Source organism: Pogoniulus pusillus, chromosome 1 (genome assembly GCF_015220805.1).
Source record: "Pogoniulus pusillus isolate bPogPus1 chromosome 1, bPogPus1.pri, whole genome shotgun sequence".
NCBI classification, from domain to species: Eukaryota; Metazoa; Chordata; class Aves; order Piciformes; family Lybiidae; genus Pogoniulus; species Pogoniulus pusillus.
The window spans coordinates 7365684-7392713 of NC_087264.1; the positions used below are offsets into that span (position 1 = coordinate 7365684).

The 27030-nt window shown below is 47.1% G+C and overlaps 1 protein-coding gene across 12 annotated transcripts in view; it reads left to right on the top strand.

The window, feature by feature from the left end:
• The first annotated feature begins 23406 nt into the window (after positions 1 to 23406).
• The window catches only part of BRF1 (BRF1 RNA polymerase III transcription initiation factor subunit), a 481847-nt gene continuing 478223 nt past the window's right edge, over positions 23407 to 27030 (top strand). For all 12 annotated transcript variants that reach the window (XR_010305870.1, XR_010305866.1, XR_010305858.1 and 9 more), the window contains exon 1: positions 23407 to 23718. Coding sequence is in view for 6 of the 12 variants with exons in the window: in XM_064159979.1 (XP_064016049.1) it covers positions 23532 to 23718 (187 nt within the window). In the remaining 6 variants the exon portion in view is untranslated. The remainder of the gene's footprint in view (positions 23719 to 27030) is intronic.

The following is a 27030-nucleotide window of genomic DNA, read 5'->3' on the forward strand; positions in this document are numbered from 1 at the left end:
CTGTTAGCATTTTTCAGCATAATAATCAAGAGATGAAGGTGCACCATCTAATTTAGGTGTTCACAGCAAGTCATCTCAAGACAGTGCCCAGATCTCTATGTTGATTGGGTTGGGAGACACAGCATTGCAGAGCTGGATAGGCAGGGGACTGACACACCCATTGCTCCTTTGTGCTTAGAAGCTATAAGAACTGCAGTAGCCGAAGTGCTGGATGGATATCTGCTTTTTAGAAGGAGCAAGTTAAGATGTGGGAGAGGGTTATGCTCTGCATAAAAAGGGACAGTTCAGATGCATGGAGTTCTGCTATGGGCTGTGTGATGGGCTGGTCAGGAGATCATGGGCCACAATCAGAAGGAAGGCCAACACAGGTAACATCACAGTAGCATCTGACCAAGAAGATCTGAAATCTGCTGGGCAGGAAACACAGTAAGGTACAAGCAATCCTGATTTCTAGAGTGGGTAAGGGACAATTTCTTGTAATAGGTGCTGGACAGGGTGAGTAGGGAGGTGTTTTGATTGATTTGCTACTCACAGACAAGGAAGTGCTTGAGGTTGCGATGGTCAATGTCAACCTTGAAGAGATCAAGATCATGACAGTAGTAAGATCATAACAAAGTAGTTAAGATCATTACAAAGCAGAAAAAAATGAGTAGTAAGCCTAGGTTCAGGAGAGCAGACTTTAGCTTGCTTAGAGAACTAGCAAGCAGTTTCCCTTACAAGATTGCTATGAAGAGTAAAAGGATATGGAGAATTAGGTGATCTTCAAAGACCATCTCTTCAGAGGTGGTTCTCCTCCAAGAATAGTTCATTGCATTATGCTGGAGGCTAAGCAGGCAGTGCATGAGAACAGCCTGAGTGTGCAGAGGACTACTGACTGAACTCAGACATATAATGGGGGAGGCAGGGACAGGCAGTCAAGGAGCAAAGTAGAAAAATGCAGGCATGCAAGGATGGAATTAAGAAAGCCAGAGCTGGTAAGTGGTGATGATGTGAAGAGCAAAAGGAGAGGCTTCTAGAGGTACATTAAGAGCAAAAGAAAGGGCAAGAAAATGTGTGCCCCTTGCTGAATAGGGCAGGTGATCTAATGTTGGAAGACACACAAAAGTCTGAGGTTCTCAGTATTTTATCTGCCCCAGGCTTTACTGGCAGAGTCTGCTCCCAGGCATCCATGTCTAATGGCAGAGTTTGGAAGACAGAGGTACTGTTCATAGAATCATAGAATCACAGAATCAACCAGGTTGGAAGAGACCTCCAAGATCATCCAGGCCAACCCAGCCCTATCCAGTGCCTCACCCAGTCTTTTCTTGAAGACCTCCAGGGACGGTGCCTCCACCACCTCCCTGGGCAGCCCATTCCAATGCCAATCACTCTCTCTGTGAATAACTTCTTCCTAACATCCAGCCTAGACCTACCCCGGCACAACTTGAGACTGTGTCCCCTTGTTCTATTGCTGGTTGCCTGGGAGAAGAGACCAGTAAAAAAGGGTGATGCTAGGATCACCTAAGTAAAATGGACATATACAAATGCATGGCACCAGATGGGATGAGGTCCAACTAGGGAAAAGGAAGGAAACTCTTCATAGTGAGGGTTGTCAGGCTCCAGAGAAAATGCCAACAAAGTGGGTACAATTTGTATTCTTGGAGGCACTCAAAACCCAACCAGATGAAGCCTTGAGAAAGCTCTGTTTCATCAAGCAGAAGACTGATTGAAAGTCCTGTGAAATACTTTCCAGCCTGATTGTTCTATGATGTTGAGTAAACATCTGAATATAAGCTGGAGATTCCCCAGAAACATGCTTTAAACTGTGCAACATTGAATGTAGCATGGCTTAAATGTCTTACAGCCTCTGCATGGACCCATGAGGCACAGAAATCTGGAGGAGAGGATAATAGTGGTGGTATAGGTACTGCAGGTGCCAGGAACGTCTCTAACCTATGGTTGTGTAGCTTAGCAGGGTTTAGACAGCTCCCTCTGCTACTTCATTCTCATCTGTCACCCATTAAGTTTGCTGTAGGTAATCCAAGACATCCTGTCCTGAACCTCCTCATACTCAAAGTGTTGCTGTCAGACTCTCAAAAGACTTCAGGAGTCCCTAGCAGATCACTCTACAAAAGTCCTGGGTAGGCTGAGACCTCTCCAAGACTGTGTTAACATCAGTGTGAGCACCTGTGGTTGCTGATAGTGTGTATGTCCTTGTTTCAGAGATTACCATAGCAGTAGAGTGAAGTGTAGGTCATGCCACCATTTAGTCACCAGCAGACAAGCTCTCTGAGGTGCCTGGGGACACAATCAGGTTGTTAGGATGGCTTTTCACCTATCCTACAGTATCTTTGTACCTCTTGTGGGAACTTGCACCATGCACACCTCCAGTGCATGCTGCAAACATGCTACAAATAGACCTTGGTCTTCTTGTTATGCCTTTACCTTTTTAGACTGCTGCTTCAGATGTTGCACAGCTGCTAAAGTCAGCAGGCTTGCACCCAAAGAGAGGCTACCATAAATACTTCGGGTTTAATTTAGGCTTAATCAGAGTTTTTGGACATGTTAACGTTCTTTATTTCAATGCTATTTCAGAAGAGTTGCCTAGGAGCTACTTAATTCTCTTCAGACTTCTGGCTGGAAGCATGAATAGATTTTCCAGGCCCATAGCAGCAGACTGTGTCCCCTGCTAACCAACTACACGGAGCCATGAATGTCCTAGAGTGAAAGTCATCAAGTTTTTGAAACCTTTCTGTGGATGATGAAATCTTGGGGAGCAAAACCCTACAAGAACTGAGCTTAACTTTGCAATAAGGATGTAACTTTAAGCAGCACAAAGTAGCCTGTGCTTATTAGCAATTAAGTGGAGAATTTATGTAACCTCTTTGAAAAGTAGTCCTTCTTGATCTTGATTCTGAGCTATTGGCTGGTGAAAGTCCAAATGTCAGTCCCATATATAATCTTTCAGCAGAAGCTAGGAGAATATGGAAATGTCTCTGTGAAGAACTTCTCCTAACTTCCAGCCTATATCTCCCCCAGCACAACTTGAGACTGTGTCCCTTTGTTCTGTTGCTGGTTGCTTGGCAGAAGAGACCAACCCCCACCTGGCTACAGCCTCCCTTCAGGTAGTTGTAGACAGCAATGAGGTCAGCCCTGAGCCTCCTCTTCTCCAGGCTAAACACCCTCAGCTCCCTCAGCCTCTCCTCACAGGGCTGTGCTCCAGGCCACTCAGCACCTGCATCACCTTTCTCTGGACACATTCCAATATCTCAACATCTCTCTTGAATTGAGGGGCCCAGAACTGGACACAGCACTCAAGGTGTGGCCTGACCAGTGCTGAGTACAGAGGAAGAATAACCTCCTTTGTCCTACTGGCCACACTCTTCCTGATAGAGGACAAGATGCCATTGGCTCTCTTGGCCACCTGGGCACACTGCTGGCTCACGTTCAGCTACTCTCTACCAGTACCCCCAGGTCCCTTTCTGCCTGGCTGCTCTCCAGCCACCCTGTCCCCAGCCTGTAGTGCTGCTTGGGGTTGTTGTGGCCAAAGTGTAGAACCCTGCACTTGGCCTTGTTCAATCTCATCCCATTGGCCTCTGCCCACCCATCCAGCCTGTCCAGGTCCCTCTGCAGGGCTCTCCTACCTTCCAACAGATCCACACCTGCTCCTAGCTTGGTGTCACCTGCAAACTTACTGATGCTGGACTCAATCCCCTGGTCCAGATCATTGATAATGATGTTGAACAGGACTGGGCCTGGCACTGATCCTTGGGGAACACCACCAGTGACTGGTTGCCAACTGCCATTCTCAGTGTTCACTTCCAAATGGGGCTTGACTGCTGTGTCACTGTACATTTGGCATGAGTAGAACTATATTCTATCTTAGTTTTAGACCTTGCCACAGAACATTTGGCTGTTGTGACTAGAATACCACTCCAGAGGGCACATTCTATGATTCTATGATTCTCTTCAAAGGTGGAAAAACTGATGAACAAGACTGATCAGAAGTTTGGTAGCAAAGCAGGGAAGTTGGGTAAAAATGCAGGAATCTGTCTTTAACATCAAGAGTAATTTGCTGCTTGAAGAGCCTCACATGGAATACAATAAGCTCTGCAGGATGAGAATGACCTCTGGATAATTTATTGTTTTATATATATATATATTTATCAAAGATCATGAAAAGCTTCATTTCAAAATAGATATCCTTGTACTCAGGAGACCAAAGAAGTCATCAAGTGACAACAGGGGCTCTAAGTTTTAGATTTCTTTGTAGTGTTCTAATTTGAAACAAAATGAGCAAAGAAAAAAGGAAACAGTGGAATGGTAAATTTGCAGCATAGAAGAACAGAACTCAAGTGTTAAAAAGACATAAACACAGTTATTAATGTCAAAACTTTATTCTGCCTTTCCAATGAGTTCTAGAGAGTCTTTATTGGTTCCAGAGAAGGGCAACAAAGCTGGTGAAGGGCCTGGAACACAAACCCTATGAGGAGAGGCTGAGGGAGCTGGGGGTGTTTAGCCTGGAGAAGAGGAGGCTCAGGCCTGACCTCATTGCTGCCTACAACTACCTGAAGGGAGGCTGTAGCCAGGTGGGGTTGATCTCTTCTGCCAGGCAACCAGCAACTGAACAAGGGGACAAAGTTTTGAGTTGTGCTGTGGGAGGTCTAGGCTGGATGTTAGGAGGAAGTTCTTCACAGAGAGAGTGATTGGCATTGGAATGGGCTGCCCAGGGAGGTGGTGGAGTCACTGTCCCTGGAGGTGTTCAGGAGAAGCCTGGCTGAGGCACTTGGTGCCATGGTCTAGTTGACTGGCTAGGGCTGGGTGCTAGGTTGGACTAGATGATCTTGGAGGTCTCTTCCAACCTGGTTGATTCCATGATTCTATGATTCTATGATACGTTGAATATCAGAAACGTGTCCCTATACTGTATTTTGGCAGAATACTTTTCTACTGCTTCATGTTCTTATCTATTATCCAAGAGAAGGCTGTTCCTGATGAATATCAGTGGAGTCACACACCAGGACTGTGGCTCTTTCAGTACTCATTAGTTAGGGTCAGACTGGTGTTTCATTAGTCCAATTTGCAGAACAGAGAAGCCTTCTCAAGCCAACCACTGCCACAAAAGAAAAAAAAAAGAACATTTCAGACCTGACACATCCTCCTCACTTTCCCAAGCACTCACAGTCCAGACCTGCTCACTCCAGCTGGTGAGATACTTTCAGTTAAAATATGCCACTTGGCTTAGCCCAAATAAGTAGAGTAAGTAGAGTTCATCTGCTTCCAGGTAAGAGCATGCAGCTTTAAACAGGGGCTTCTGCTAGTGACTTGCCTCTAACACTGCTTGCTTATAACACATGGCTCTGAAGAGTAGCCCTGTTGATGCACAGTGCATGGAACAGTTTTGGGCTCACCAGTTGAAGAGGGACAGGGATCTGCTGGAAAGGGTCCAGTGGAGGGCTAAGAGGATGATTAAGGGACAGGAGGGCATGGCTTGTGAGGAGAGGCTGAGGGACCTGGGGCTTTTTAGTCTGGAGAAGAGAAGACTGAGAGGGGATTTGATCAATGTTTATAAGTATCTGAAGGCTGCCAGGAAAGGGGGGACAGGCTCTGCTCACTGCTCCCTGGGATAGGACAAGGAGCAATGGGTGTAAGTTGCAGCAGAAGAGGTTCTCCCTCAACACAAGGGGGAACTTCTTTACTGTAAAGGTCCCAGAGCACTGGAACAGGCTCCCAGGGAGGTTGTGGGGTCTCCTTCTCTGGAGACTTTCAAGGCCTGTCTGGATGTGTTCCTCTGTGATCTGTGTTAGATATCATTGTCCTGCTCTGGCAGGGGGGTTGGACTCTATGATCTCTTTGGGTCCCCTCCAACCCCTAACATCCTGTGATCCTGTGATCGTAAATCTTACTGTCATGCTTCTGTTTGTCTGTGAGATCAGCCACTTATACATTTTAGTTCGTTTGTGCCCTAGAGTGTGGCTGAAACCTCCAAATGGGGCCCCATGAGAGCGAGCTCCTGAAGAGACTCCATGGCTGCAAGGGAAGGAGGGAGAGAGGAGTCCATATGGGTTCTGGTATTTTGTCTGGGATCTTCATAGCTCTGGGAATGTCTTCAGATTTTGGAGATGGAACACTGTTACTCATAGAGTACTTACAAGGGGGTCCCAGCTTCTCAGTGCTGCCCTCTTGGAGGGAGAAGCCCCATGGCTTTTGATGTCAGACACGGCATTTTGCATTCCAAGGGAAGACAAGGAGCCCGGCTGGTAACAGCAGGTACAGGGCAGCCAGCAGAAGGTAGTTCCAGTGCACAGCATGGAGTTATTTTGGTCTGACCAAATGCAGTACCTTTGCTATTTATCCTTGAGTGTCTCTGAGTAGCTGTGTTTATTTATAGTCACAGCTATAGCACGCTCTGTAACAATGCTGATAATGCTCAATGCAATGGCATTTGTAACGGTGAGCAAAATGCAGGAGCAGTGGCAGACTGTCCAGAGAACTTGGGAATTCTTGGCCTGCTTTCACTTGGTCTCTTCTCTCAGGTGGCCAGCACCAGAACAAGAGGACACAGCCTTAGGCTGCGCCAGGGGAGATTTAGGCTGGAGGTGAGGAGAAAGTTCTTCCCTGAGAGAGTCATTGGACACTGGAATGGGCTGCCCGGGGAGGTGGTGGAGTCGCCGTCCCTGGGGCACTTCAAGGCAAGGTTGGAGGTGGCACTTGGTGCCATGGTCTAGCCTTGAGCTCTGTGGTAAAGGGTTGGACTTGATGATCTGTGAGGTCTCTTCCAACCCTGATGATACTATGATACTATGATATACTATGAAATGGAAGGAGTGAGGCAGAGCTCAGAGGCAAGCTGCAAAGGCATCCTCATAAAGGCTTAGTGATTTTGGCCAGACAATGAAAAGGGTTTTACAAGGAATCTGGTAAGTTTATAGTAAAGTTGGACATCTATGAATGTCAAGAGCTTCCCATCCTTCCAAGGCAAGGCTATTAGGCTCATGCTTCTCATAATTTGTTTCTGAGGTATCTCGTGCATAGCACAGTCTTCAACTCACTCAATTCATGCTCTACCAATGGTATTCTAGTCTGACAAAAGGGAAGTTAATTGAGTCCAACAACATGCCATTGGACTCTCTTCAGGAAAGATGTGAAACAGGGACAAGGAAGATTCAACACACTCACTAGCTAGCATTTACATCAAAGAAATGACATAGTCTTCTGGTTGGCCTCTGAAAAAAAGGAAGGTTAATTTGTTAGAGCAGAGTATTTATTTTATTTCAAATCCAATTTGCTAATATGATGCCACAGTCAAACCATACATAGCTGGACCTGAATGCCCTGCTCTAAGTGTGCCTGCCTGTTTGGATGGACACAAATTTCCTGGCACCACCAAGAGTGATACCTCAGGGCTTTCTGAGGATTAAGCCTTGGTTGTCTGTGCTGACATTCTCTGTAAAGGTCAGTTAGCCTTTCCTGTGTCCCTTGTCAAACTGACAACGAGTCCCTTTCCTTTGCTACAGATGATTCAAGCCTTGGAATATGTCCTTGACTAATGATCTATTTTGGTTTCAGAGCCAGCTGTTTCTCTGGTGCAAATCAGCATAGCTCTGATTTGAAGTAACAGGAGGTGACTTTGGCTTTGACATCTTGCTGCTTTGCTAGTGTATCTCTTTGGGCAAACCCTCCAAGCAGAAACACAGCTTGTACCCACAAAGAGTGCTTCAAGCTGTGGGTCTGATTCCAGTTTCCTCTAGGAAGGAATGTGGAGCAGCAGAGGCTACTTGGCTAATGTAACAGTACTGTACAAAGCTTTTACTGTCACAGCTACGAGTGTGATTTGTTTACAGTCATGATGGAAAATGCTATTCTGACAAATCTCTTGAGTGTGGGCCAGGCCTGAGGACCTGGCTGTGTATTTAGATGCCCCTACTGTCATTTTCAGTCTGTTTTCTGAAAGATCTGTGGACTTCTTCATTCATCAGTATCTCCGTGACGTGAGGTCTCTTAGAATCTTCCCCCTTCTCTCCCTGCCCACTGTGCCCTCCCAGTGCATCAGCTGCAGTGCCATATTATCAGCCATGGCTTTGCTTCAAGAGCTGTGCTTTCCTCCCCAGCAGGTCTTTCCTCCCCACAGTATTAATGCTCCTCATAGCTCAACAGCAATCCCTCTCCCACCAGCTCACCACCATGCCACCTGTGTGAATGAAGCCTCTCCGTCAGCCCTCAAGCTTGCCAAACCTCTACTTTGCTGGTTTCTTGGATCAGATTAATCTCTGGACTCTTCCACCTCATCCTTTCCCTCCTTCATGGTCAAAGAAATGTCTCTTTTGGTCCATGTCTCTATGTAACACTGTAGGAAAGCCAACTAAAACAGAGTAACAGGATTTAAGTAACCATATCCCCATTGTACAGCCAGGTAACTTGGGGCCATCCATATCTGGTGGGTAGCCCAAGGTCGTAAAGAAGGTCTGTGTCATGGCCTGCAATTATAACTAGTTTTCCTGAATCCCAGACCTTTATCTTACTCATCAGAGCACCCATAACAGCTCTTTTCTACACTCTTCCTAGCATGTACTAATGAATGCTTTCCTTTCCATATTTAGCAATTTCTGCCCTGAACTCTTTATTGTGTCTGGAAAAAATGATGTTTTCCTCTGAGTGAAGTGGTGGAAGCATATAATTCTGATGGAATTTGGCTTCTTCAGCTAATGGACCAGCAAAGCTTTTCTGTTGCTGCCTTTGCCTTAGTTCCCGAAATCAACGTTGAGACACGTCCATGCACGTAACATTTGTCTGCTGATAAATTGGGATCATGAGTGTAAAATCCAGACTTCTTACATCAGTCTGAACATACCAGGCATTCCCTAGGTCAGTATTTGGAACTATCACAGGCAGCTTATGAAGCAAGAGGTGATTTTATACATATGACTTAGACTCTAGTTTTAGTTTAGGAATATCAATGACTCATTTGTTAAAATACTGAGTCTTGAAGCAAGGAGCTAATCTTGCTGCTTTTGTTTCTGTGTTTTCTAGTATCTCTTACAGAAAAAAAAAATAATGGCAGTCATAGAATCACAGAATCATAGAATCAAAGAGGTTGGAAGAGGCCTCCAAGATCATCCAGTCCAACCTAGCACCCAGCCCTAGCCAATCAACTGGACCATGGCACTAAGTGCCCCATCCAGTCTTTTCTTGAACATTTGGTGCCATGGTCTAGCCTTGAGCTCTGTGGTAAAGGGTTGGACTTGATGATCTGTGAGGTCTCTTCCAACCCTGATAATACTGTGATACTGTGATACCTCCAGGCATGGTGACTCCACCACCTCCCTGGGCAGCCCATTCCAGTGGCAAAGTCAACGCTAGACTTTGCCCTCAAGGAAGGTCATATTCCTTTAGCACCTGTTGATTAACAGAGTACTTGAAACTCTCTTCCTTACTTCTAATTATTAAGCATGATTGAAACGTCTGTGGTTATTTCTCATAGTTACTGGAATGTGGAGATAGTAGATATTTACCTGTTCTGGCCTGCTGGGCTGGAGGAACCCAAAAGTAGTTATTTGTTTACATTAAGATTCTCATTCTGATGAATTTCCCCCCAGAAGGCTCCACACCTGGAGTGTGCTTTATCTGCTGACATGCTGATGAATGCTGTGCTGCTTTGAAAGACCTTTATCAGGGCTGGCTAGTTTTTGTCATTTGGGTCTCTCATGCACCTTCTTTAGTACAGAGACTGCAAATCCTCTCACACTCAGGAGGAAATATCAACTAGGTGACACTATATCACAGCGAAGGGCCAAAGCAGCAGTGGTGATGGGACACTGTTGGGTCATGGTCCTGTGGCAAATAAGGGGCTTGAAAACAATGTATGAGGTAGTCAGTGGAATTGCATGGAGACACTTCCCCATCCTGGCTTTCCCTGTGAGCTCCCATAGGGCAGAGGTAGCCATCCATGGTGTAGGAGTGAGGTCACTGTGCCAGTTTGAGCCCAGATGGAATATTTTGGTGAGAGGAATTAGACTATAGGCTGTGGAAAGGAAACAATGGTGATGTCTACTTCACTTGTAGGCTTGCTGAGATGTATAAAAACAAGAGCACATAGATAACAGGGCTGTTCTTGGGCTCTAGCTGCATGCACTTCTACCTTCTCTCCCTAACCTGCTGTCTGTGTGACTAGTCCCTCTGCTTCCTAACCCCCCTGGCCAATCCTCCAAACTCACCTTGTACGTAAGGCAAAGTCTGGGGTAAGGTAGAGGGATGGGAAGAAGGTGGAAGGGTGGTTAAGAGCCCTTCCTGGGGACTCTGGTTTCTGTGAGAGGTGTTATGTTTCTGTATTACTTCTTAACTTGTCTATTTCTGTCTATAGCTGTATAGATTGTAACTATCTGCTTGTATATAGTGCTAAGATGTAAATATAAAGCTTCATTCTTTAATTTCCAGCTCATCTGAGTCTGGCCTGGGTGATTTTCTTAAATGTGGAGGGGCAGGTGACACCCAAACCATCACAAAACAATGTACAAGGTACTCAGTGGAATTGCATGGAGACAGTTCTCCACCCTGCCTTTCCCTGTGAGACCCATAGGGCAGAGGTAGCCATCCATGTTGTAGCAGTGTGGTCACTCAGAAGGAAAGAGGCCATGGTGTGCTACCATGTGTATGTGTACTGTGAGCTCACCTGCAGGTTTGGCTGTGAATATCTTCAAGTCATGGGATTTGATGGCTTGGATTGGGCTGATGAAAGCATGCAAAGAACCCAGGGTGAGCCATGCCCTCTTAACTGCCTTGTGGCTGCTGCATTCCGTGTCAGCATCTCTTCAAGTCAGTAAAGGAAAGCAAGAGGTCTCCTCATGTGGCTTCCATTCCAAATGCCAGGCATGTTGTAGCAGAAATGCAGGATTTCAGCAATGCTGCTTAAGGTTCATAGAATCATAGAATCATAGAATCAACCAGGTTGGAAGAGACCTCCAACATCAGCCAGTCCAACCTATCACCCTGCCCTATCCAATCAACTAGACCATGGCACTAAGTGCCTCAGCCAGGCTTTTCTTGAAGACCCCCAGGGACGGTGCCTCCACCACCTCCCTGGGCAGCCCATTCCAATGCCAATCACTCTCTCTGTGAAGAACTTCTTCCTAACATCCAGCCTACACCTACCCTGGCACAACTTGAGACTGTGTCCCCTTGTTCTGTTGCTGGTTGCCTGGCAGAAGAGGCCACCCCCCACCTGGCTACAATGCCCCTTCAGGTAGTTGTAGACAGTAATAAGATCACCCCAGAGCCTCCTCTTCTCCAGGCTAAACACCCCCAGCTCCCTCAGCCTCTCCTCATAGGATTTGTGCTCCAGGCCCCTCACCAGCTTTGTTGCCCTTCTCTGGACATGTTCCAGCACCTCAACATCTTTCCTGAATTGAGCAGCCCAGAACTGGACACAGCACTCAAAGTGTGGCCTGACCAGTGCTGAGTACAGGGGAAGAATAACCTCCCTTGACCTACTGGCCACACTGTTCCTGATGCAGGCCAGGATGCCATTGGCTCTCTTGGCCACCTGGGCACACTGCTGGCTCATCTTCAGCTTACTATCTATCAGTACCCCCAGGTCCCTTTCCTCCTGTCTGCTTTCCAGCCACTCAGTCCCCAGCCTATAGCGCTGCTTGGGGTTGTTGTGGCCAAAGTGCAGAACCCTTTCAAGAGAACAGCCAATCTGGGCCAGTGCTGGTTGCATTACAACTGAGTGCCTAAATTATCAGGTTACAATGTTATTTCTGGACTGAAAAAAGGAGCATTTTCTTTGCAATTTCCCAGTTCAAAGTCTACACATGGTCATTGCTCTCCCTCCCCCCCTTTTTTTTTCCCTTCATTATTCCTGTAATTAAATTGTGAGACTTACTCTTTGGAAGAAACCCAAACAAAACCAAAGCACCATAACAACCTTTCAGTTCTGTTACTGAAAAGAGAATCTGCTTAGCAGGATACAGGCACTTGTTACATTGGAGTCTTTATTAGTTGATCATCAATTCCTTAACCTATGAGAGGCAGTTTCATCTTTCTCATTTTTCTAAGCCTGCTTCTGTCTGGAAGAGCTGATAGAAGCTCACTTTTTAACAGCAATGTCTTATCCTGTCTTTAGCAGACAGGATGGTTGCAAATGAAAGGCGACTACAGAGGGAGTGGCTAAAATGTCCTTGGTGTGCGTTGTTGTATGTGTTGATGATTATTAGTCACAGTGTACGTTGGGAAAGGCTCTTCATGAATTTGCACACCACAAAAACAGTTTGGTTTTGCTCTGAGCCTGCTAAAGTGCTGTTTCAGCTGAGTATTTGTTGTAGCTTGCTTGATTTCAAAATCTTTGGTCGTCTGGATAATATTTCTGTACCTCAGGTGAGAAGTCACAGCAGTAGCTCTAAAGCTTCATTAGGATGAATCATAGAATCAAACAGGTTGGAAGAGACCTCCAGGGTCATCCAGTCCAACCTAGGACCCAGCCCTAGCCAGCCAACTAGACCATGGCACTAAGTGCCTCAGCCAGGCTTCTCCTGAACACCACCAGGGATGGTGGCTCCACCACCTCCCTGGGCAGTCCATTCCAGTGCCAATCACTCTCTCTGCCAACAACTACCTCCTAACATCCAGCCTAGACCTCCCCTGCCACAACTTGAGACTGTGTCCCCTTCTATTGCTGGTTGCCTGGGAGAAGAGGCCACCGCCACCTGGCTACAATGCCCCTTCAGGTAGTTGTAGGCAGCAATGAGGTCAGCAGTGAGCCTCCTCTTCTCCAGGCTAAACACCCCCAGCTCCCTCAGCCTCTCCTCATAGGATTTGTGCTCCAGGCCCCTCACCAGCTTTGTCGCCCTTCTCTGGACACGTTCCAGCACCTCAACATCTCTCTTGAATTGAGGAGCCCAGAACTGGACACAGCACTCAAGGTGTGGCCTGACCAGTGCTGAGTACAGGGGAAGAATAACCTCCCTTGTCCTACTGGCCACACTGTTCCTGATCCAGGCCAGGATGCCATTGGCTCTCTTGGCCACCTGGGCACACTGCTGCCTCATCTTCAGCTACTCTCTACCAGCATCCCCAGGTCCCTTTCTGCCTGGCTGCTCTCAGCCACTCTGTCCCCAGCCTGTAGTGCTGCTTGGGGTTGTTGTGGCCAAAGTGTAGAACCCTGCACTTGACTTTGTTAAATCTCATCCCATTGGCCTCTGCTGCTACTACTCAGCCTGCAATACACAAGAAGGGAAGAAAGGACATTTGTTAGAAAATCCCAATACTATAATTTTATTATTTTGGGGGGCAGCCTTTCCACTCATATTCTATATAAAGCCCCTTTCAATAGGGGCTTTATGTTATGTATAATTTCATAGGCAAACCCATAAATGTATAGGGAGATTCTCTTCTAGCTTTCCCTACCAAAGGAAAACATACAACAGTTAACATTTTCTGAAATCCTGCCTGCATTTGGGTGTGGATTTGAACATGCTTAGGGCTCTCTGAAATGCTGTGCATGCTGCTATGAATATACACCATTTATGGAGGACTTCAATGATTCTTGGCTGTTGCACTCATCAAAAAACCCACAGCTTTTGTGTAATCCTCAGCAATATGATACAAGCATAACTCATGTAATGAAAACTAGTTCAAAAAGGGACTGAAGACCTCATTGTTCAGTGGAATACACAATCTGCTGACTGCTCTGTTCAATTTGGCCTTCAGACTGTAAACTCCTGGCTCAGGTTTTTTATAATCTTGGTGTGAGCTGACCAATTGAAGCACAGACAATGGAAGGGCAAGCCAAAGGCTCCAGATCTCACTGGCACATTGTTATATCAGATTCCTAATTTTAATTTACTGGGGGGGGAAAAAAAGTGTTTATCCTATTAAACTGGGAAACAGAACTCAGAATTTTGATTTTAATGGTGGCAAGTGGTAGTCTGAGTCTGCAGTACCTTGAAGCAGATAGCTAAGAGAGGTGAACCAAACAATTCTCCCAGGGTAATCATAATTCCCAGATGTAGGGTAATGATGATTTGCAGTCAGATTGTCAGTACAGCAACTCCTAGTTCCCATCTAAGAGGGTGTGCTGTAAAATGAAGAAGACAGAGATGATCTTAGATTCATAGAATCATAGAATCAGTCAGGATTGGAAGGGACCACAGGGATCAGCCAGTTCAAACACCCCCTGCCATGGGTAAGGACACCATACCCCAGGCTCAGCCAGCCTGGCCTTAAACACCTCCAGCCATGGGACCTCAACCACCTCCCTGGGAAACCCAGTCCAGCCTCTCACCACTCTCATGCTCAACAACTTCCTCCTCACATCCAGGCTGCACCTACCCAGCTGCAGCTTTGCTCCATTTGCCCCAGTCCTGTCACTCCCTGATAGCCTAAAAAGTCCTTCCCCAGTTATTTTGGAGGCCCCCTTCAGATACTGGAAGGCCACAAGAAGGTCACCTGGGAGCCTCTTCTTCTCCAGACTGCACAGCCCCAACTCTTTCAGTCTGTCCTCACAGCAGAGCTGCTGCAGCCCTCTGAGCATCCTTGTGACCCTGCTCTGGACACTCTCCAGCATCTCCACATCCTTCTTGTAATGATTGCTCTAGAACTGGATGCAGTATCTTAGAGGTCTCTTCCAACCTGGTTGATTCTATGATTCTCTGATCCTTTTGACAATTTCACATTTAAAGAAAATATTTTCATTAATTAGGCTTTTTTTTTTTGTTGTTGTTGTTTTTAAATCAGTATGAAGTAGTTTGATTGACTTTGAGCTCTTCTTATGGCTGCCCTCTAAACTGTCATGCAATTTATTCAAGTAATGCAAACCAAGAAATCTTGCACATTCTCCAGTGGCACCAAAGGCCTATACTGTGGCTTCTCTAAAACTTAGCACTGTGTTCATTCAGCCTGCTCATAGTTTTAGGACAGTAACTTGTGGTATTGACTGACAGCCTCTTTAGTACTGGATTACCTTTGGCATATTTGAAGTACTGCAACTTTCTCCACAGAAGGGCAAGTGATGACACACGGCTTATTGAGAGGATAAATCTTTGATGTCTTTTATGACCCAAACAGGAGAAAAGTGGCCTCACCCACAAGCCAACCAGTACTTATGCAAGCTGCTTGCTCCATCATACCCTTTTCTGCTAACAGGCTGCATGAAGCAGGACACCATGTTCCTTACCCTTCTTCCAGCTACGCTGGCAAAAGCAGAGACTCCTGTGTGGTGGTAGCAAGGTTCTCTATCTCTGTAGTTTTCAGTCTGAATCATAGAATCAACCAGTCCAACCTATCACCCAGCCCTAGTCAGTCAACTAGACCATGGCACTGAGTGCCTCATCCAGTCTTTTCCTGAAGACCTCCAGTGACAGTGACTCCACCACCTCCCTGGGCAGCCCATTCCAATGCCAATCACTCTCTCTGTGAAGAACTTCCTCCTAACATCCAGCCTAGACCTACCCCGGCACAACTTGAGACTGTGTCCCCTTGTTCTGTTGCTGGTTGCCTGGCAGAAGAGGCCACCCTCCACCTGGCTACAATGCCCCTTCAGGTAGTTGTAGACAGTAATAAGATCACCCCTGAGCCTCCTCCTCTCCAGGCTAAACACCCCCAGCTCCCTCAGCCTCTCCTATAGGGTTTGTGTTCCAGGCCCCTCACCAGCTTTGTTGCCCTTCTCTGGACATGTTCCAGCACCTCAACATCTCTCTTGAATTGAGGAGCCCAGACCTACCCCGGCACAACTTGAGACTGTGTCCCCTTGTTCTGTTGCTGGTTGCCTGGCAGAAGAGACCAACCCCACCTGGCTACAATGTCCCTTCAGGTAGTTGTAGACAGCAATGAGGTCCCCCCTGAGCCTCCTCTTCTCCAGGCTAAACACCCCCAACTCCCTGATGCCAGGCAGGGCATCCCTGATGGCCAAAGGAGATGTGACATTATCATACATAACTATATAGCATACATAAATACTCTCTGTTGGCACACAAAGGATTTCATGGTGTTCAATAACACTTGGCTGGTATATTGTTCTTTGATGCTAGCACAGTCATTCTGATTATGGCAGGCTTTTTCCTATTAAATGCCAATAAAGAGAGTCTGGACTATTAATAATGCCCCATGAGAGCAGGATTTTTGTAATCCTGCTCTGTGTTTGATGGCAAACTCCTGTTTAAGAGGCTATCTTTTCTTCTAATCCTGTTCATGAGTTGTTAGGTATAATTTGTAAATGGCCAGCACTGTCTTAGATCTTACAGACATAGTTTATAGCATTGTTTTTTAACTGCATCGAATTTATCTCACTTCTAAGAAGATAATCCACTATTGTGCAACTACTTTTCCAAATCTGTTCTTCAGAACTAAGGGAGATGCACTTCTGATTTTCTTTTGGATGTGCTTCTACAGCTTTCCACTTGCTGGTCTGAGCTTCAGGCTTGTAGCTCCAAACTCAAGAGAAAAATGAAAACTCTTGAGGAGACATGCAGTTTTCTTTTGCATTTGAGTGTGCATACCCACCCAGTGTCTCATCTCTGTTTCCTTTGCACATGAATATTAACATTTTCAATTTACAGAGAAAATGTGTGTGCAGCAAAGGATCCACTCATTTAGCCTGGAGAAGAGGAGGCTCAGGGGTGATCTTATTACTGTCTACAACTACCTGAAGGGGCATTGTAGCCAGGTGGGGGGTGGCCTCTTCTCCCAGGCAACCAGCAATAGAACAAGGGGACACAGTCTCAAGTTGTGCCAGGGTAGGTATAGGCTGGATATTAGGAAGAAGTTCTTCTTCACAGAGCATGCACATAAAAATGGCACATACAAACAGGCTGGATGTTAGGAGGAAGCTGTTGCCAGAGTGATTGGCATTGGAATGGGCTGCCCAGGGAGGTGGTGGAGACAGCAACGCTGGAGGTGTTGAAGAAAAGCCTGGCTGAGGCACTTAGTGCCATGGTCTAGTTGACTGGATAGGGCTGGGTTCTAGGTTGGATTGGATGATCTTGGAGGTCTCTTCCAATCTGATTGATTGTATGATTGTGTTTTCCTCATTTTAGGTCAATTTCTAGGCATGCAGTCACTTAAAGAGGCACTTGGCTGACTGAAATGATTCTCTGATGGTGAGTGATGAATTCATTAACGTTTGAACAGACGTGTCAGAATACAGGAGCTGCAGACAGGTGGTGCTGTGTTCTCACAGGGATGTTTGCCTGTGCTTACCTCTCCAAGTGATGAAGGCCTTTGGTTATTCAATGCAGAATATAACCAATGCTTCATTATAAAGGGCTTCCTCTTAAATGACTTCCCTGAACAGATAGTTTTGTGTTCAGGCTGTGGCTGATTGGCATTGCACTGCTTATCTGAAGGAGGTGTTGCTCTCGTAAAGTGATCCTGAGGGATAGAAGCTGAAAAACATGTGTCAAAAACATGTGACATGAAGGAGGAATGATAGGAACAATTACTAACCACTCACTACAGCAGAAAAATTCATGATTGCCAGCCAAAATGTTTAAGCAAATTTAAAACTTTCTACTGAAGTAAACTGTGACAGAGCCCAAGCCACCGGATGTTGTGGATCTCAAAAGCATACACAGATCAAAAACTGATTAAAGAACCAGATAAAAAGCCTGCTAGTTCGTGTGAAACTTCAGCTAATGAAACCCTGAAGTTACAGATTGCTAGAAACTAAGAGACCATATCTATTTTTACTTTGCTAACGTCCTTCCTAGCAGCACTCACTGATCAACCATTCATCTTCAAGTGGTGTGCTGGCAGAGGCAGATGTTCAGAGCAAAATCACTGGGCAACATCATTGCTCAGAGCCTCCAGCAATTTGCAGTTGAGACACCTCCTTAACTGGTGGTGGCTTCCAGGTCTTTGTACTCAAGATCCCTGAACTTTCCTACTGCTAACTTCTCTGTGGAATTTCTAAGCCATAGCTTTCTGTTGTCACAATTTACTGAGATTCATACCAGGCACAGATCCTGGGAAGGCATCTGGGAAAGCCAAGGGCATCTGTCACTTAGGGATCAAGGCTCAGCTGCATTGTATTGTCTCTGAACAGCAGGGGTGTGGTTGTACGGAGATGAGGTCAAGTTTTTTCAGGCTGGTTTACTACATGATTTAATAGAACCATAGAATCAACCAGGTTGGAAGAGACCTCCAAGACACAACCTATCACCCAGCCCTAGACAATCAACTAGACCATGGCACCAAGTGCCTCAGCCAGGCTTTTCTTCAACACTTCCAGGGACGGTGCCTCCACCACCTCCCTGGGCAGCCCATTCCAATGCCAATCACTCTCTCTGCCAACAACTTCCTCCTAACAGCCAAGACCTCCCCTGCCACAATTTGAGATTGTGTCCCCTTGTTCTGTTGCTGGTTGCCTGGCAGAAGAGACCAACCCCCACCTGGCTACAGCCTCCCTTCAGGTAGTTGTAGACAGCAATGAGGTCACCCCTGAGCCTCCTCTTCTCCAGGCTGCACACCCCCAGCTCCCTCAGCCTCTCCTCACAGGGCTGTGCTCCAGGCCTCTCAACAGATTTGTTGCCCTTCTCTGGACACATTCCACTATCTCAACATCTCTCTTGAATTGTGGAGCCCAAAACTGGACACAGCACTCAAGGTGCAGCCTGCCCAGTGCTGAGTACAGGGGCAGAATAACCTCCCTCACCCTACTGGCCACACTGTTCCAAGCCCTTTTTTATCAGAATGCACTTCCCAAAGCTTTTTTTTTTTTTTTTTTAGTTGCAATTTATTGCTGAACATCATCCAAACAGTGTCAGGGAATCACTTGAAAAGTCGCAGCCCACACACACAAAACTAACCCAACTTAAACCAGCTGGGAAAAAAGGCTAACCTGAGGCAGCCTGGCAGCTCCTCGACCATTTCATTTTCCTTGGGCGCCCTCTAGTGGTCATCACTTGCGTAGCCCAACGCGTTCAGACTGGCACAAGTGAAAAAAGAAGTATCCACTTCATCACCTTATAAGGTTAATTCATTGCAAAATCCTTTGTTCCCCCCCCCCTCTATCTAGTAGCCCTATGACTTCAGCTCTACAGAATCCATGTGCAAATTTTGCAGGTCGAGGGCATCGTTTATGGCTTATTTTGGACAGGCCTGATCCGAGGAAGGCTTCCTCGGTTTGTGGTTTGTCCCAAGTGAAGTGGATAGTCAAACTTTTTGGTATGCCTCAGCAACACATTTAGGTCTGATTTTATGAGGGATGATTCCTGTCTACAACTACCTGAATACTGTCTACTGTCTACAACTACCTGAAGGGACATTGTAGCCAGGTGGGGGGTGGCCTCTTCTCCCAGGCAACCAGCAATAGAACAAGGGGACACAGTCTCAAGTTGTGCCGGGGTAGGTATAGGCTGGATGTTAGGAAGAAGTTCTTCACAGAGAGAGTGATTGGCATTGGAATGGGCTGCCCAGGGAGGTGGTGGAGACACCGTCCCTGGGGGTATTCAAGAAAAGCCTGGCTGAGGCACTTAGTGCCATGGTCTAGTTGACTGGTTAGGGCTGGGTGCTAGGTTGGACTGGATGATGTTGGAGGTCTCTTCCAACCTGGTTGACTCTATGATTCTAATGAAAGGTTATTATCTTGTTAGCCTAACTGAACTGATTTTTGGATTATTCACTCAGCAGGTTGAACGTTATTGGTCAAAAATAATTTAGTCAAGCCTCCTGCAAGTGGAAAGGACAAAGACCTTCCAGAGGTGAGCAGTGATTCACATTTTAGGCAGGAGAAAACAATCCTGCAGCAATGTTTGAGCTATTTAAGGGGTCCGGTGTGGGGAAACTTTGGTGAGTGCGAAGCGAAGGACTTCAGTGTTCAGGACAGGAAGCTCATTTTCTTTCATCAGCACTAAGCTCCCATTATAAGAAGATAAAAGTGAAATCTCACTTCCTTCTTCACTACGGCACGGAATGAGCTCCGCCGCGGGCAGCGGCCGCGCGTTGTGTTCTCACTGGCGCCCTCTGCTGCTCACAGGCAGCGTGCGAAACTTACCTAGGGACTCAAAGCGCTCACACCGCTTAAAGCAATCACCTGTCCTTTGGGAGGTATCACAGTATCACAGTATCACCCAGGTTGGAAGAGACCTCACAGATCATCAAGCCCAACCCTTTACCACAGAGCTCAAGGCTAGACCATGGCACCAAGTGCCACATCCAATCCTGCCTTGAACAGCTCCAGGGACGGCAACTCCACCACCTCCCCGGGCAGCCTATGTAAAGCTTAATAAGCCCTCGTGTGTCCATCTCAGGTCTACGATTATGCTATACTATTTGCTACCAAAGTGAGTTAAGGAGGATTTTTTTTGATGGGAATCTGCCTGCTGCAGGATTGCTTGTGTTTCTGCTGGCCTTTGTTAGAGGCACAGTGTATGGTGTAGGAGCTGGTCTGAGTTGTCTTAAAATATTCTGGCATTCAAAGGACTTTGCTTTGTTCAGTACCTTTATTGATGATCTGCACATGCAGAAAGGGAACTACTAGTCACTAGCGGTGCCCCCCAAGGATCAGTGCTGGAGCAAATCCTGTTCAATACCTTTATTGATGTTCTGGACGAGGGGATTGAGTCCAACATCAGTAAGTTTGCAGGTGACACCAAGCTAGGAGCAGGTGTGGATCTGTTGGAAGGTAGGAGAGTCCTGCAGAAGGATCTTGCCAGGCTGGATGGGTGGCAGAGGCCAATGGGATGAGATTTAATAAGGCCAAGTGCAGGGTTCTGCACTTTGGCCACAACAACCCCAAGCAGCACTACAGGCTGGGGACAGAGTGGCTGGAGAGGGGAGGTACTGGTAGAGAGTAGCTGAAGATGAGCCAGCAGTGTGCCCAGGTAGCCAAGAGAGCCAATGGCATCCTGGCCTGCATCAGGAACAGTGTGGCCAGTAGGACAAGGGAGGTTATTCTTCCCCTGTGCTCAGCACTGGTCAGGCCACACCTTGAGTCCAGTGTCCAGTTCTGGGCCCCTTAATTCAAGAGAGATGTTGAGATAGTGGAATGTGTCCAGAGAAGGGTGACAAAGCTGGTGAGGGGCCTGGAGCACAGCCCTGTGAGGAGAGGCTGAGGGAGCTGGGGGTGTTTAGCCTGGAGAAGAGGAGGCTCAGGGCTGACCTCATTGCTACCTACAACTACCTAGGTGGGGGTTGGTGTCTTCTGCCAGGCAACCAGCAACAGAACAAGGGGGACACAGTCTCAAGTTGTGCCGGGAGAGATATAGGCTGGATGTCAGGAGAAGATCTTCACAGAGAGAGTGATTGGCATTGGAATGGGCTGCCCAGGGAGGTGGTGGAGTCAGCAACGCTGGAGGTGTTGACAAAAAGCCTGGCTGAGGCACTTAGTGCCATGGTCGAGTTGACTGGCTAGGGCTGGGTGCTAGGTTGGACTGGATGATCTTGGTGGTCTCTTCCAACCTGGTTGATTCTATGATTCTATGATAGGAAAAGTAAGTGCCTCATATTATTGATAAAAATATTTATCAGGACTGTAGTTTTCCTCTTACATTATCTGCAGAGTGCATAATTTGGCAAGCTCATGCTTGGCTGCTATGGCACTCCTTACCTCACCAGCTTCAGGAGGAACTTCAAGAAGGAAATAAACTCCAGAAGCAGAAGGAATTCAAAGAAGCCAACGATTCTTATTTTCACAAATACATCTATTAGTACAGCATAAAAATGACAATAAGGAAGAAGCCAACCTATGTTCACAGTGGCAGTATCTCCATTTTTGTTTTGCAGAAGACCAGGACCTTCCAATTTTCAGGCATAGTGTATAGTTTCATGCCCATGCGATGCTCAACTTTCTGTGTGGAACCATAAAGCTTTAGAGTTATTGTAGACTCACAGAAGCATCAGAGTCATTTGGTGGAAGATAGATAATGAAAGCAATGAGTCTGTAAGAAAGTGAAAGTTTCCACATTGACTGGCTTGTGTATTTCTTAAGTAAACAGGGAGTCGCCGTCCCTGGAGCTGTTCAAGGCAGGATTGGACGTGGCACTTGGTGCCATGGTCTAGCCTTCAGAATTGTGGTAAAGGGTTGGACTTGATGATCTATGAGGTCTCTTCCAACCTTGTTGACACTGTGATACTATGATACTGTGAAATTCTGTGTAAACATTCAGCTACAGTACCTGTTCTGCATGCTAATTTACCACATGCAAGGTTGAATTCTAAAGTGGGCAACTGTTTTGTTGGGTGATAAAAAAACCAGGTTCTTTGATCCAGGAACTAGTAACTCAAAGACTTACAAAGCACTGGACTTTAACATTTAGGCATCTGTGTTAGCAGAGCTCAAAGTGCTTCACTGAAACCAGTTCACTACATCTCACAAAACTTGTGCCTATATATTACAAAATGATTGAATTCGATTTGATTGATGAGTTCATAAATTTATTGAAGCATAAGAAATATTTGACTCCTGAAATGCAGGTATGACTGCTGTGGCACCACTTTTGTTTGCAGGAAACACAAGAATTGACATAAAGAAGATGAGGACACGTTGCCTACATGATCCACTGTGTGCTGTGTATTTTAACATGGCTTTTAATTATTATGTGCTTTACATGGTGTCAGAAATAATGCTGCTTCAGCTGCAATGCAAATTCTGTTTGTTAGCAACGCTTTCCCCCCCCCCCCCCAAATCACCTAAATTAGAACAAAGACTGACAGAAAGGAAGCATTATTGCCCTTGCCATACAGAAAGCATGGTGCAAAATTCATAGAATCAACCAGGCTGGAAGAGACCTCCAAGATCATCCAGGCCAACCTAGCACCCAGCTCTATCCAGTCAACTAGACCATGGCACTAAGTGCCTCAGCCAGGCTTTTATTCACTACCTCCAGGGACAGCGACTCCACCACCTCCCCGGGCAGCCCATTCCAATGCCAATCACTCTCTCTGGCAACAACTTCCTTCTAACAGCCAGCCTAGACCTCCCCTGGCACAACTTGAGACTGTGTCTCCTTCTTCTGTTGCTGCTTGCCTGGCAGAGGAGCCCAACCCCACCTGGCTACAGCCTCCCTTCAGGGAGTTGTAGACAGCAAATTATGAACTTATATAAGGTCAGATAAGGTAATCGATATACAGCCTATGGTCCAACGAATGTATCCTGGGGAAAACGTTCGGGAGTCTTCATGTTAACTCTGCGGTCCCAGCCTGCAGAACTCGGAATGCCCAAGTGCAACGCTTGATGCCAGTAGGCGCTCATTGCTGGCCGCAGGACACTTTACAGTGGGTGAATGGTGCAATGCATTTGGGCATAGAGAAGGGAAGAAGGGAACCGCTGAAGCGCATCAGAGCCCTCGGCCCCTCCCGGCCCCCGGCACGGCGCCTCCCAGCGGAAGCACAGAGGAGCTGCCGCAGCTCCCCGCCCACCTCCCGCGGCCGCGGGGGCGGGGCCGCGCCGGGAGCGGCAGGCCAAGTCGCGCGAGAGGGGCGGCTGCGGCCGCGCTGCTCTGGCTGCCGCTGCCGGCGGGCGAGGCCTGCGCCGCGGCCGGGCTGCGCTGCCGCGAAGAGGAGGAAGTAGTCGGCAGGCGGCGGCGGGCCGGAGGCCGGCCCAGGCCGAGGCGCTGGGCAAGATGCCGGGCGGACGGGTGTGTGCCGCCTGCGGCTGCTCGGAGATCGAGGTGGACGCGGCGCGCGGGGATGCGGTGTGCACGGGCTGCGGCTCGGTGCTGGAGGACAACATCATCGTCTCCGAGGTGCAGTTCGTGGAGAACAGTGGCGGCGGCTCCTCTGCCGTGGGGCAGTTCGTGTCCCTGGATGGTGAGCGGCAATGGGCCGAGCCGGGCCGAGGCGCACGCGTGCCGGGGCTGTGCGGGACCGGGGAGGGCATGCGAGGGGCCAGGGTGTAAGACAGTGGGTGCTGGGGAGGCAGGGGTCAGTGGTGAGGGACGGGGTGCAAGAGGTCAGTGTAGGGGAGAGTGAGCGCTGGGAGAATAGGGCCCTAAGGGGACGGGGAACTGCTTGGGCGAGAAGCTGTGAAAGGTCATAGGGCAGTGCGTGGGACAGAGGGTGCTGGGCGGACAGGACAGTGCTTGGATGCTGAGGGACAGTATGCGAAGGGTCGAGACAATGTGTGTGTGGAGAGGATGCTGGAGAGACTGGGGACTGTGTGGAGATGGTGCTGAAGGGACTGCGTCCTAGGGGGAAGGCGTAAGGGGCCGGGGCAGTGCACAGGTGAGGGTGCTTCGGGCAGTGTGGATTCAGGGACGAAGCATGGCAGTGAGGGTGCTGTGCTGAGGGTGGCGTTACGGGAACGGTTCATGCAGAAGGGAGCACTGGGGGTAAGGGCAGTGTGTAAGGGAAGGGATGCTGTGTGAGTGGGATACAGGGTGCGTGGGCCAGTGTGCTGTGCAGAGGACAGTGCTTGTGGAAAAGTGTTGGGAAAAGATTAACAGGGATGGTACATGTGAGCTGGTGCTGGACAAAGTGGAAGTGGGAAACAGGGCATAGGGAGGGAGGACAGTGTGCTGTGCAAGGTAAAAGAAGGGGGGTAAGGGGAAGGCTGGAATGAGTTGAGAAAAAGCTGTGCAGGATGGGAAGGATGCTCTGCGTGATGGGAGTGAGTACATGAGGGACTAGAGTTCTGCCTGGTGTTGGGTGAGTGCCTGAGAGAAAGTGTAGGGCTCTGTGTGGAAGGAGTAGGTGCACGGGGGGTAGGGACATATGTGAAATTGGTAGAGCACAGGAGAGTTGCATGTTTGATGGGTAGAAGTAGTGTGTGGAAGCACTGATGCTTTGTGATGGAGGAGAAGGGCTTGAAGTGGTAGGTCAAGAGTCTCCTTCTGTAAGTAGATGGGTTGGGTGTTTGTGTGAATGCCCTGTAGGATAAGGCTTATATACTGGGAAGAGAACATAGTGTTTGGAAGGGGAGAGAATGAAAATGAGTGTGGGGAATGTGTTTAAGGAGGGAGAAACATAAGAAACATGGAAAGGAGCTTAACAGTGAAACAGGGGGGACTTCTGGATTGTATAGCTCTGGGGAAGAAAGAATTTCTGGTGAAATGGGCCATGCTGTGCATTGGAGTTCAGGAGTTTACTGTAGACTAGGGTTTATCTGTCTTCCAACTCAGGGTGCTGTCATTACCTTCTGATACTACATTTTTTTATAGCTTATGAGCATCTCCTGTCTCCTTCACTTCTTCCTGTAGTGATGTGGAGACTACTTTTTTAAGGGCTTGTACTGCTTTTTGCCTCCCACCCAAAATTATGCAGGACAGATGGCATGCAAGCAAGAGCTCATTTTGGAGTGCCTTTATCCTATGAAAAAAAATATTATGAGGAAAAGTGAGAAGTGGATTGGGCTGAGGCTTTTCCTTTTCCTTCTTCATGAATGAATGAATTGCACAGTAGTTTTGAAGTTCCTTTAAGGGGCTTTTTCCCTCTTGTGCAAGTCCTGAGATGCTATTGCTGGTTGATCTTTTTTGATGGGTAGTGCATTAATTCCTTGCTCTTGTATGGCCAGCTACCTGTCACATATTACTCTGAAACAATAATTCTAGCACCTGTTAAAGGCAGGTAAGCACTGTGAGGACATTTGAGTGTGCTTATGGTGGCTTTATCTGGCTGGCACAAGATGTGGCTGCAGAGGCTTCACTGTGTGTTCATACTGTGAGCTTTTAGTCAGTCCCCACATGCATTTATTTTGGTGAAATGTTGTTTGTTGTGGCAACAACAAAACAGGACTTTCAAAGTGATGCTGTTTGTAGGCTTACTGAGTTACTGTGAGGATGAGTGTGGGCCTTGTTTCAGAGTAAATACTTGAAAGGAATTTGGATGTGGATGGTTTATACTAGGCTTATGTTGACACCTAATTCTTTATGTTCCAAAAGAGGTGCTTCTGTTGTGAATGGCTTGGATGGGTTTACTCTTTACTGGGTAACAAAATCAGGTGGATGGTTGGGCTCAAAGAATTATGAGAACTTGAGTTCATTAGCCTGCAGAAAGGGAGGCTGAAGGAAAACCTTCTTGCTTTCTGCAGCTACCTGAAACCAGGTCGAGGTTGTAGTGAGGTGGATGTTGGTCTCTACTCTCTAGTAACAGGTGATATGCTGAGAGGAAATGGCCTCACATTGTACCATGGGAGATTCAATTTGGACACTGAGAAAAATTTAATTCCCTGAAGGGATTATTAAGACCTGGAACAGGCTGCCCAGAGAAGTGGTGGAGTCACCACCTCTGGAGGTATTTGAAAGACCTGTAAATGTGGTGCTGAGGGATGTGGTTCAGTGGTGGACTTGGCAGTGCTGGGTTAATGATTGGACTTGATGATCTTAAAGGTTCCTCCCAACTAAAATGATTCTATGAGTAAGGGTTTTTTTCCTTGATTTAGAAATGAGTGATGCAGGCTGATCTGAAAGATGTATTCATGCTGCAGTAACAGTGTCTTCATGATGTATGCTTGTTTACTATGCCTGTATGACAGTGATACAAATCCTTGAGAATGGGGAGAAAAGTCCTTTTCTGTGTAAGCAAGACAGAATTTGTACCTCTGGCTGGAGAATTTTCAGTGGAACATATATTTCTCTTAAGTCAGAAAATATACTTGCTGACAGCAAATACTGTCTGCTAAGCTACAGCTTTCCATGACTTCTGATTCTCTAAACAGATTTCCATTCAAAGTTACTTGTTTTTAATACCTTGTCCTCTTATATTTGTCAGCTCTTTAGATCTGTGGCTTTGAGGGATTGATCCCATCCCCTGTGTATGAAATGCTTTGGGCTGTGAGGCTCCTCAGACTGCAGTCTGGTGTCCATGGGCAGCTCTGATGTGTGGGGCCTTCTCCAGAAGGCATCTTCTGGGTATTTCTTGAAGCCAGGCTCTTGGTTAGTAGGGCTGGGGGTCTTGGGGACTGTTACCCAGGTTTTTCAAAATCAGGTTTTCTGTTGCAGATCTGGGAGATGAATGAGAAGAGCTCTTACTGTTTATGGAGTTCAGAACTCATAGCTGTGGAACCAGATTCCCCAAACCCTTCTAAGGTCCACAGAGATCTATTTGTGTGCTAATGTATGTCAAATAGTTACAGATGTCTTAATAATTTATGTTCCTTCTCTTTATAAAAGAAGCAAGAGGGAA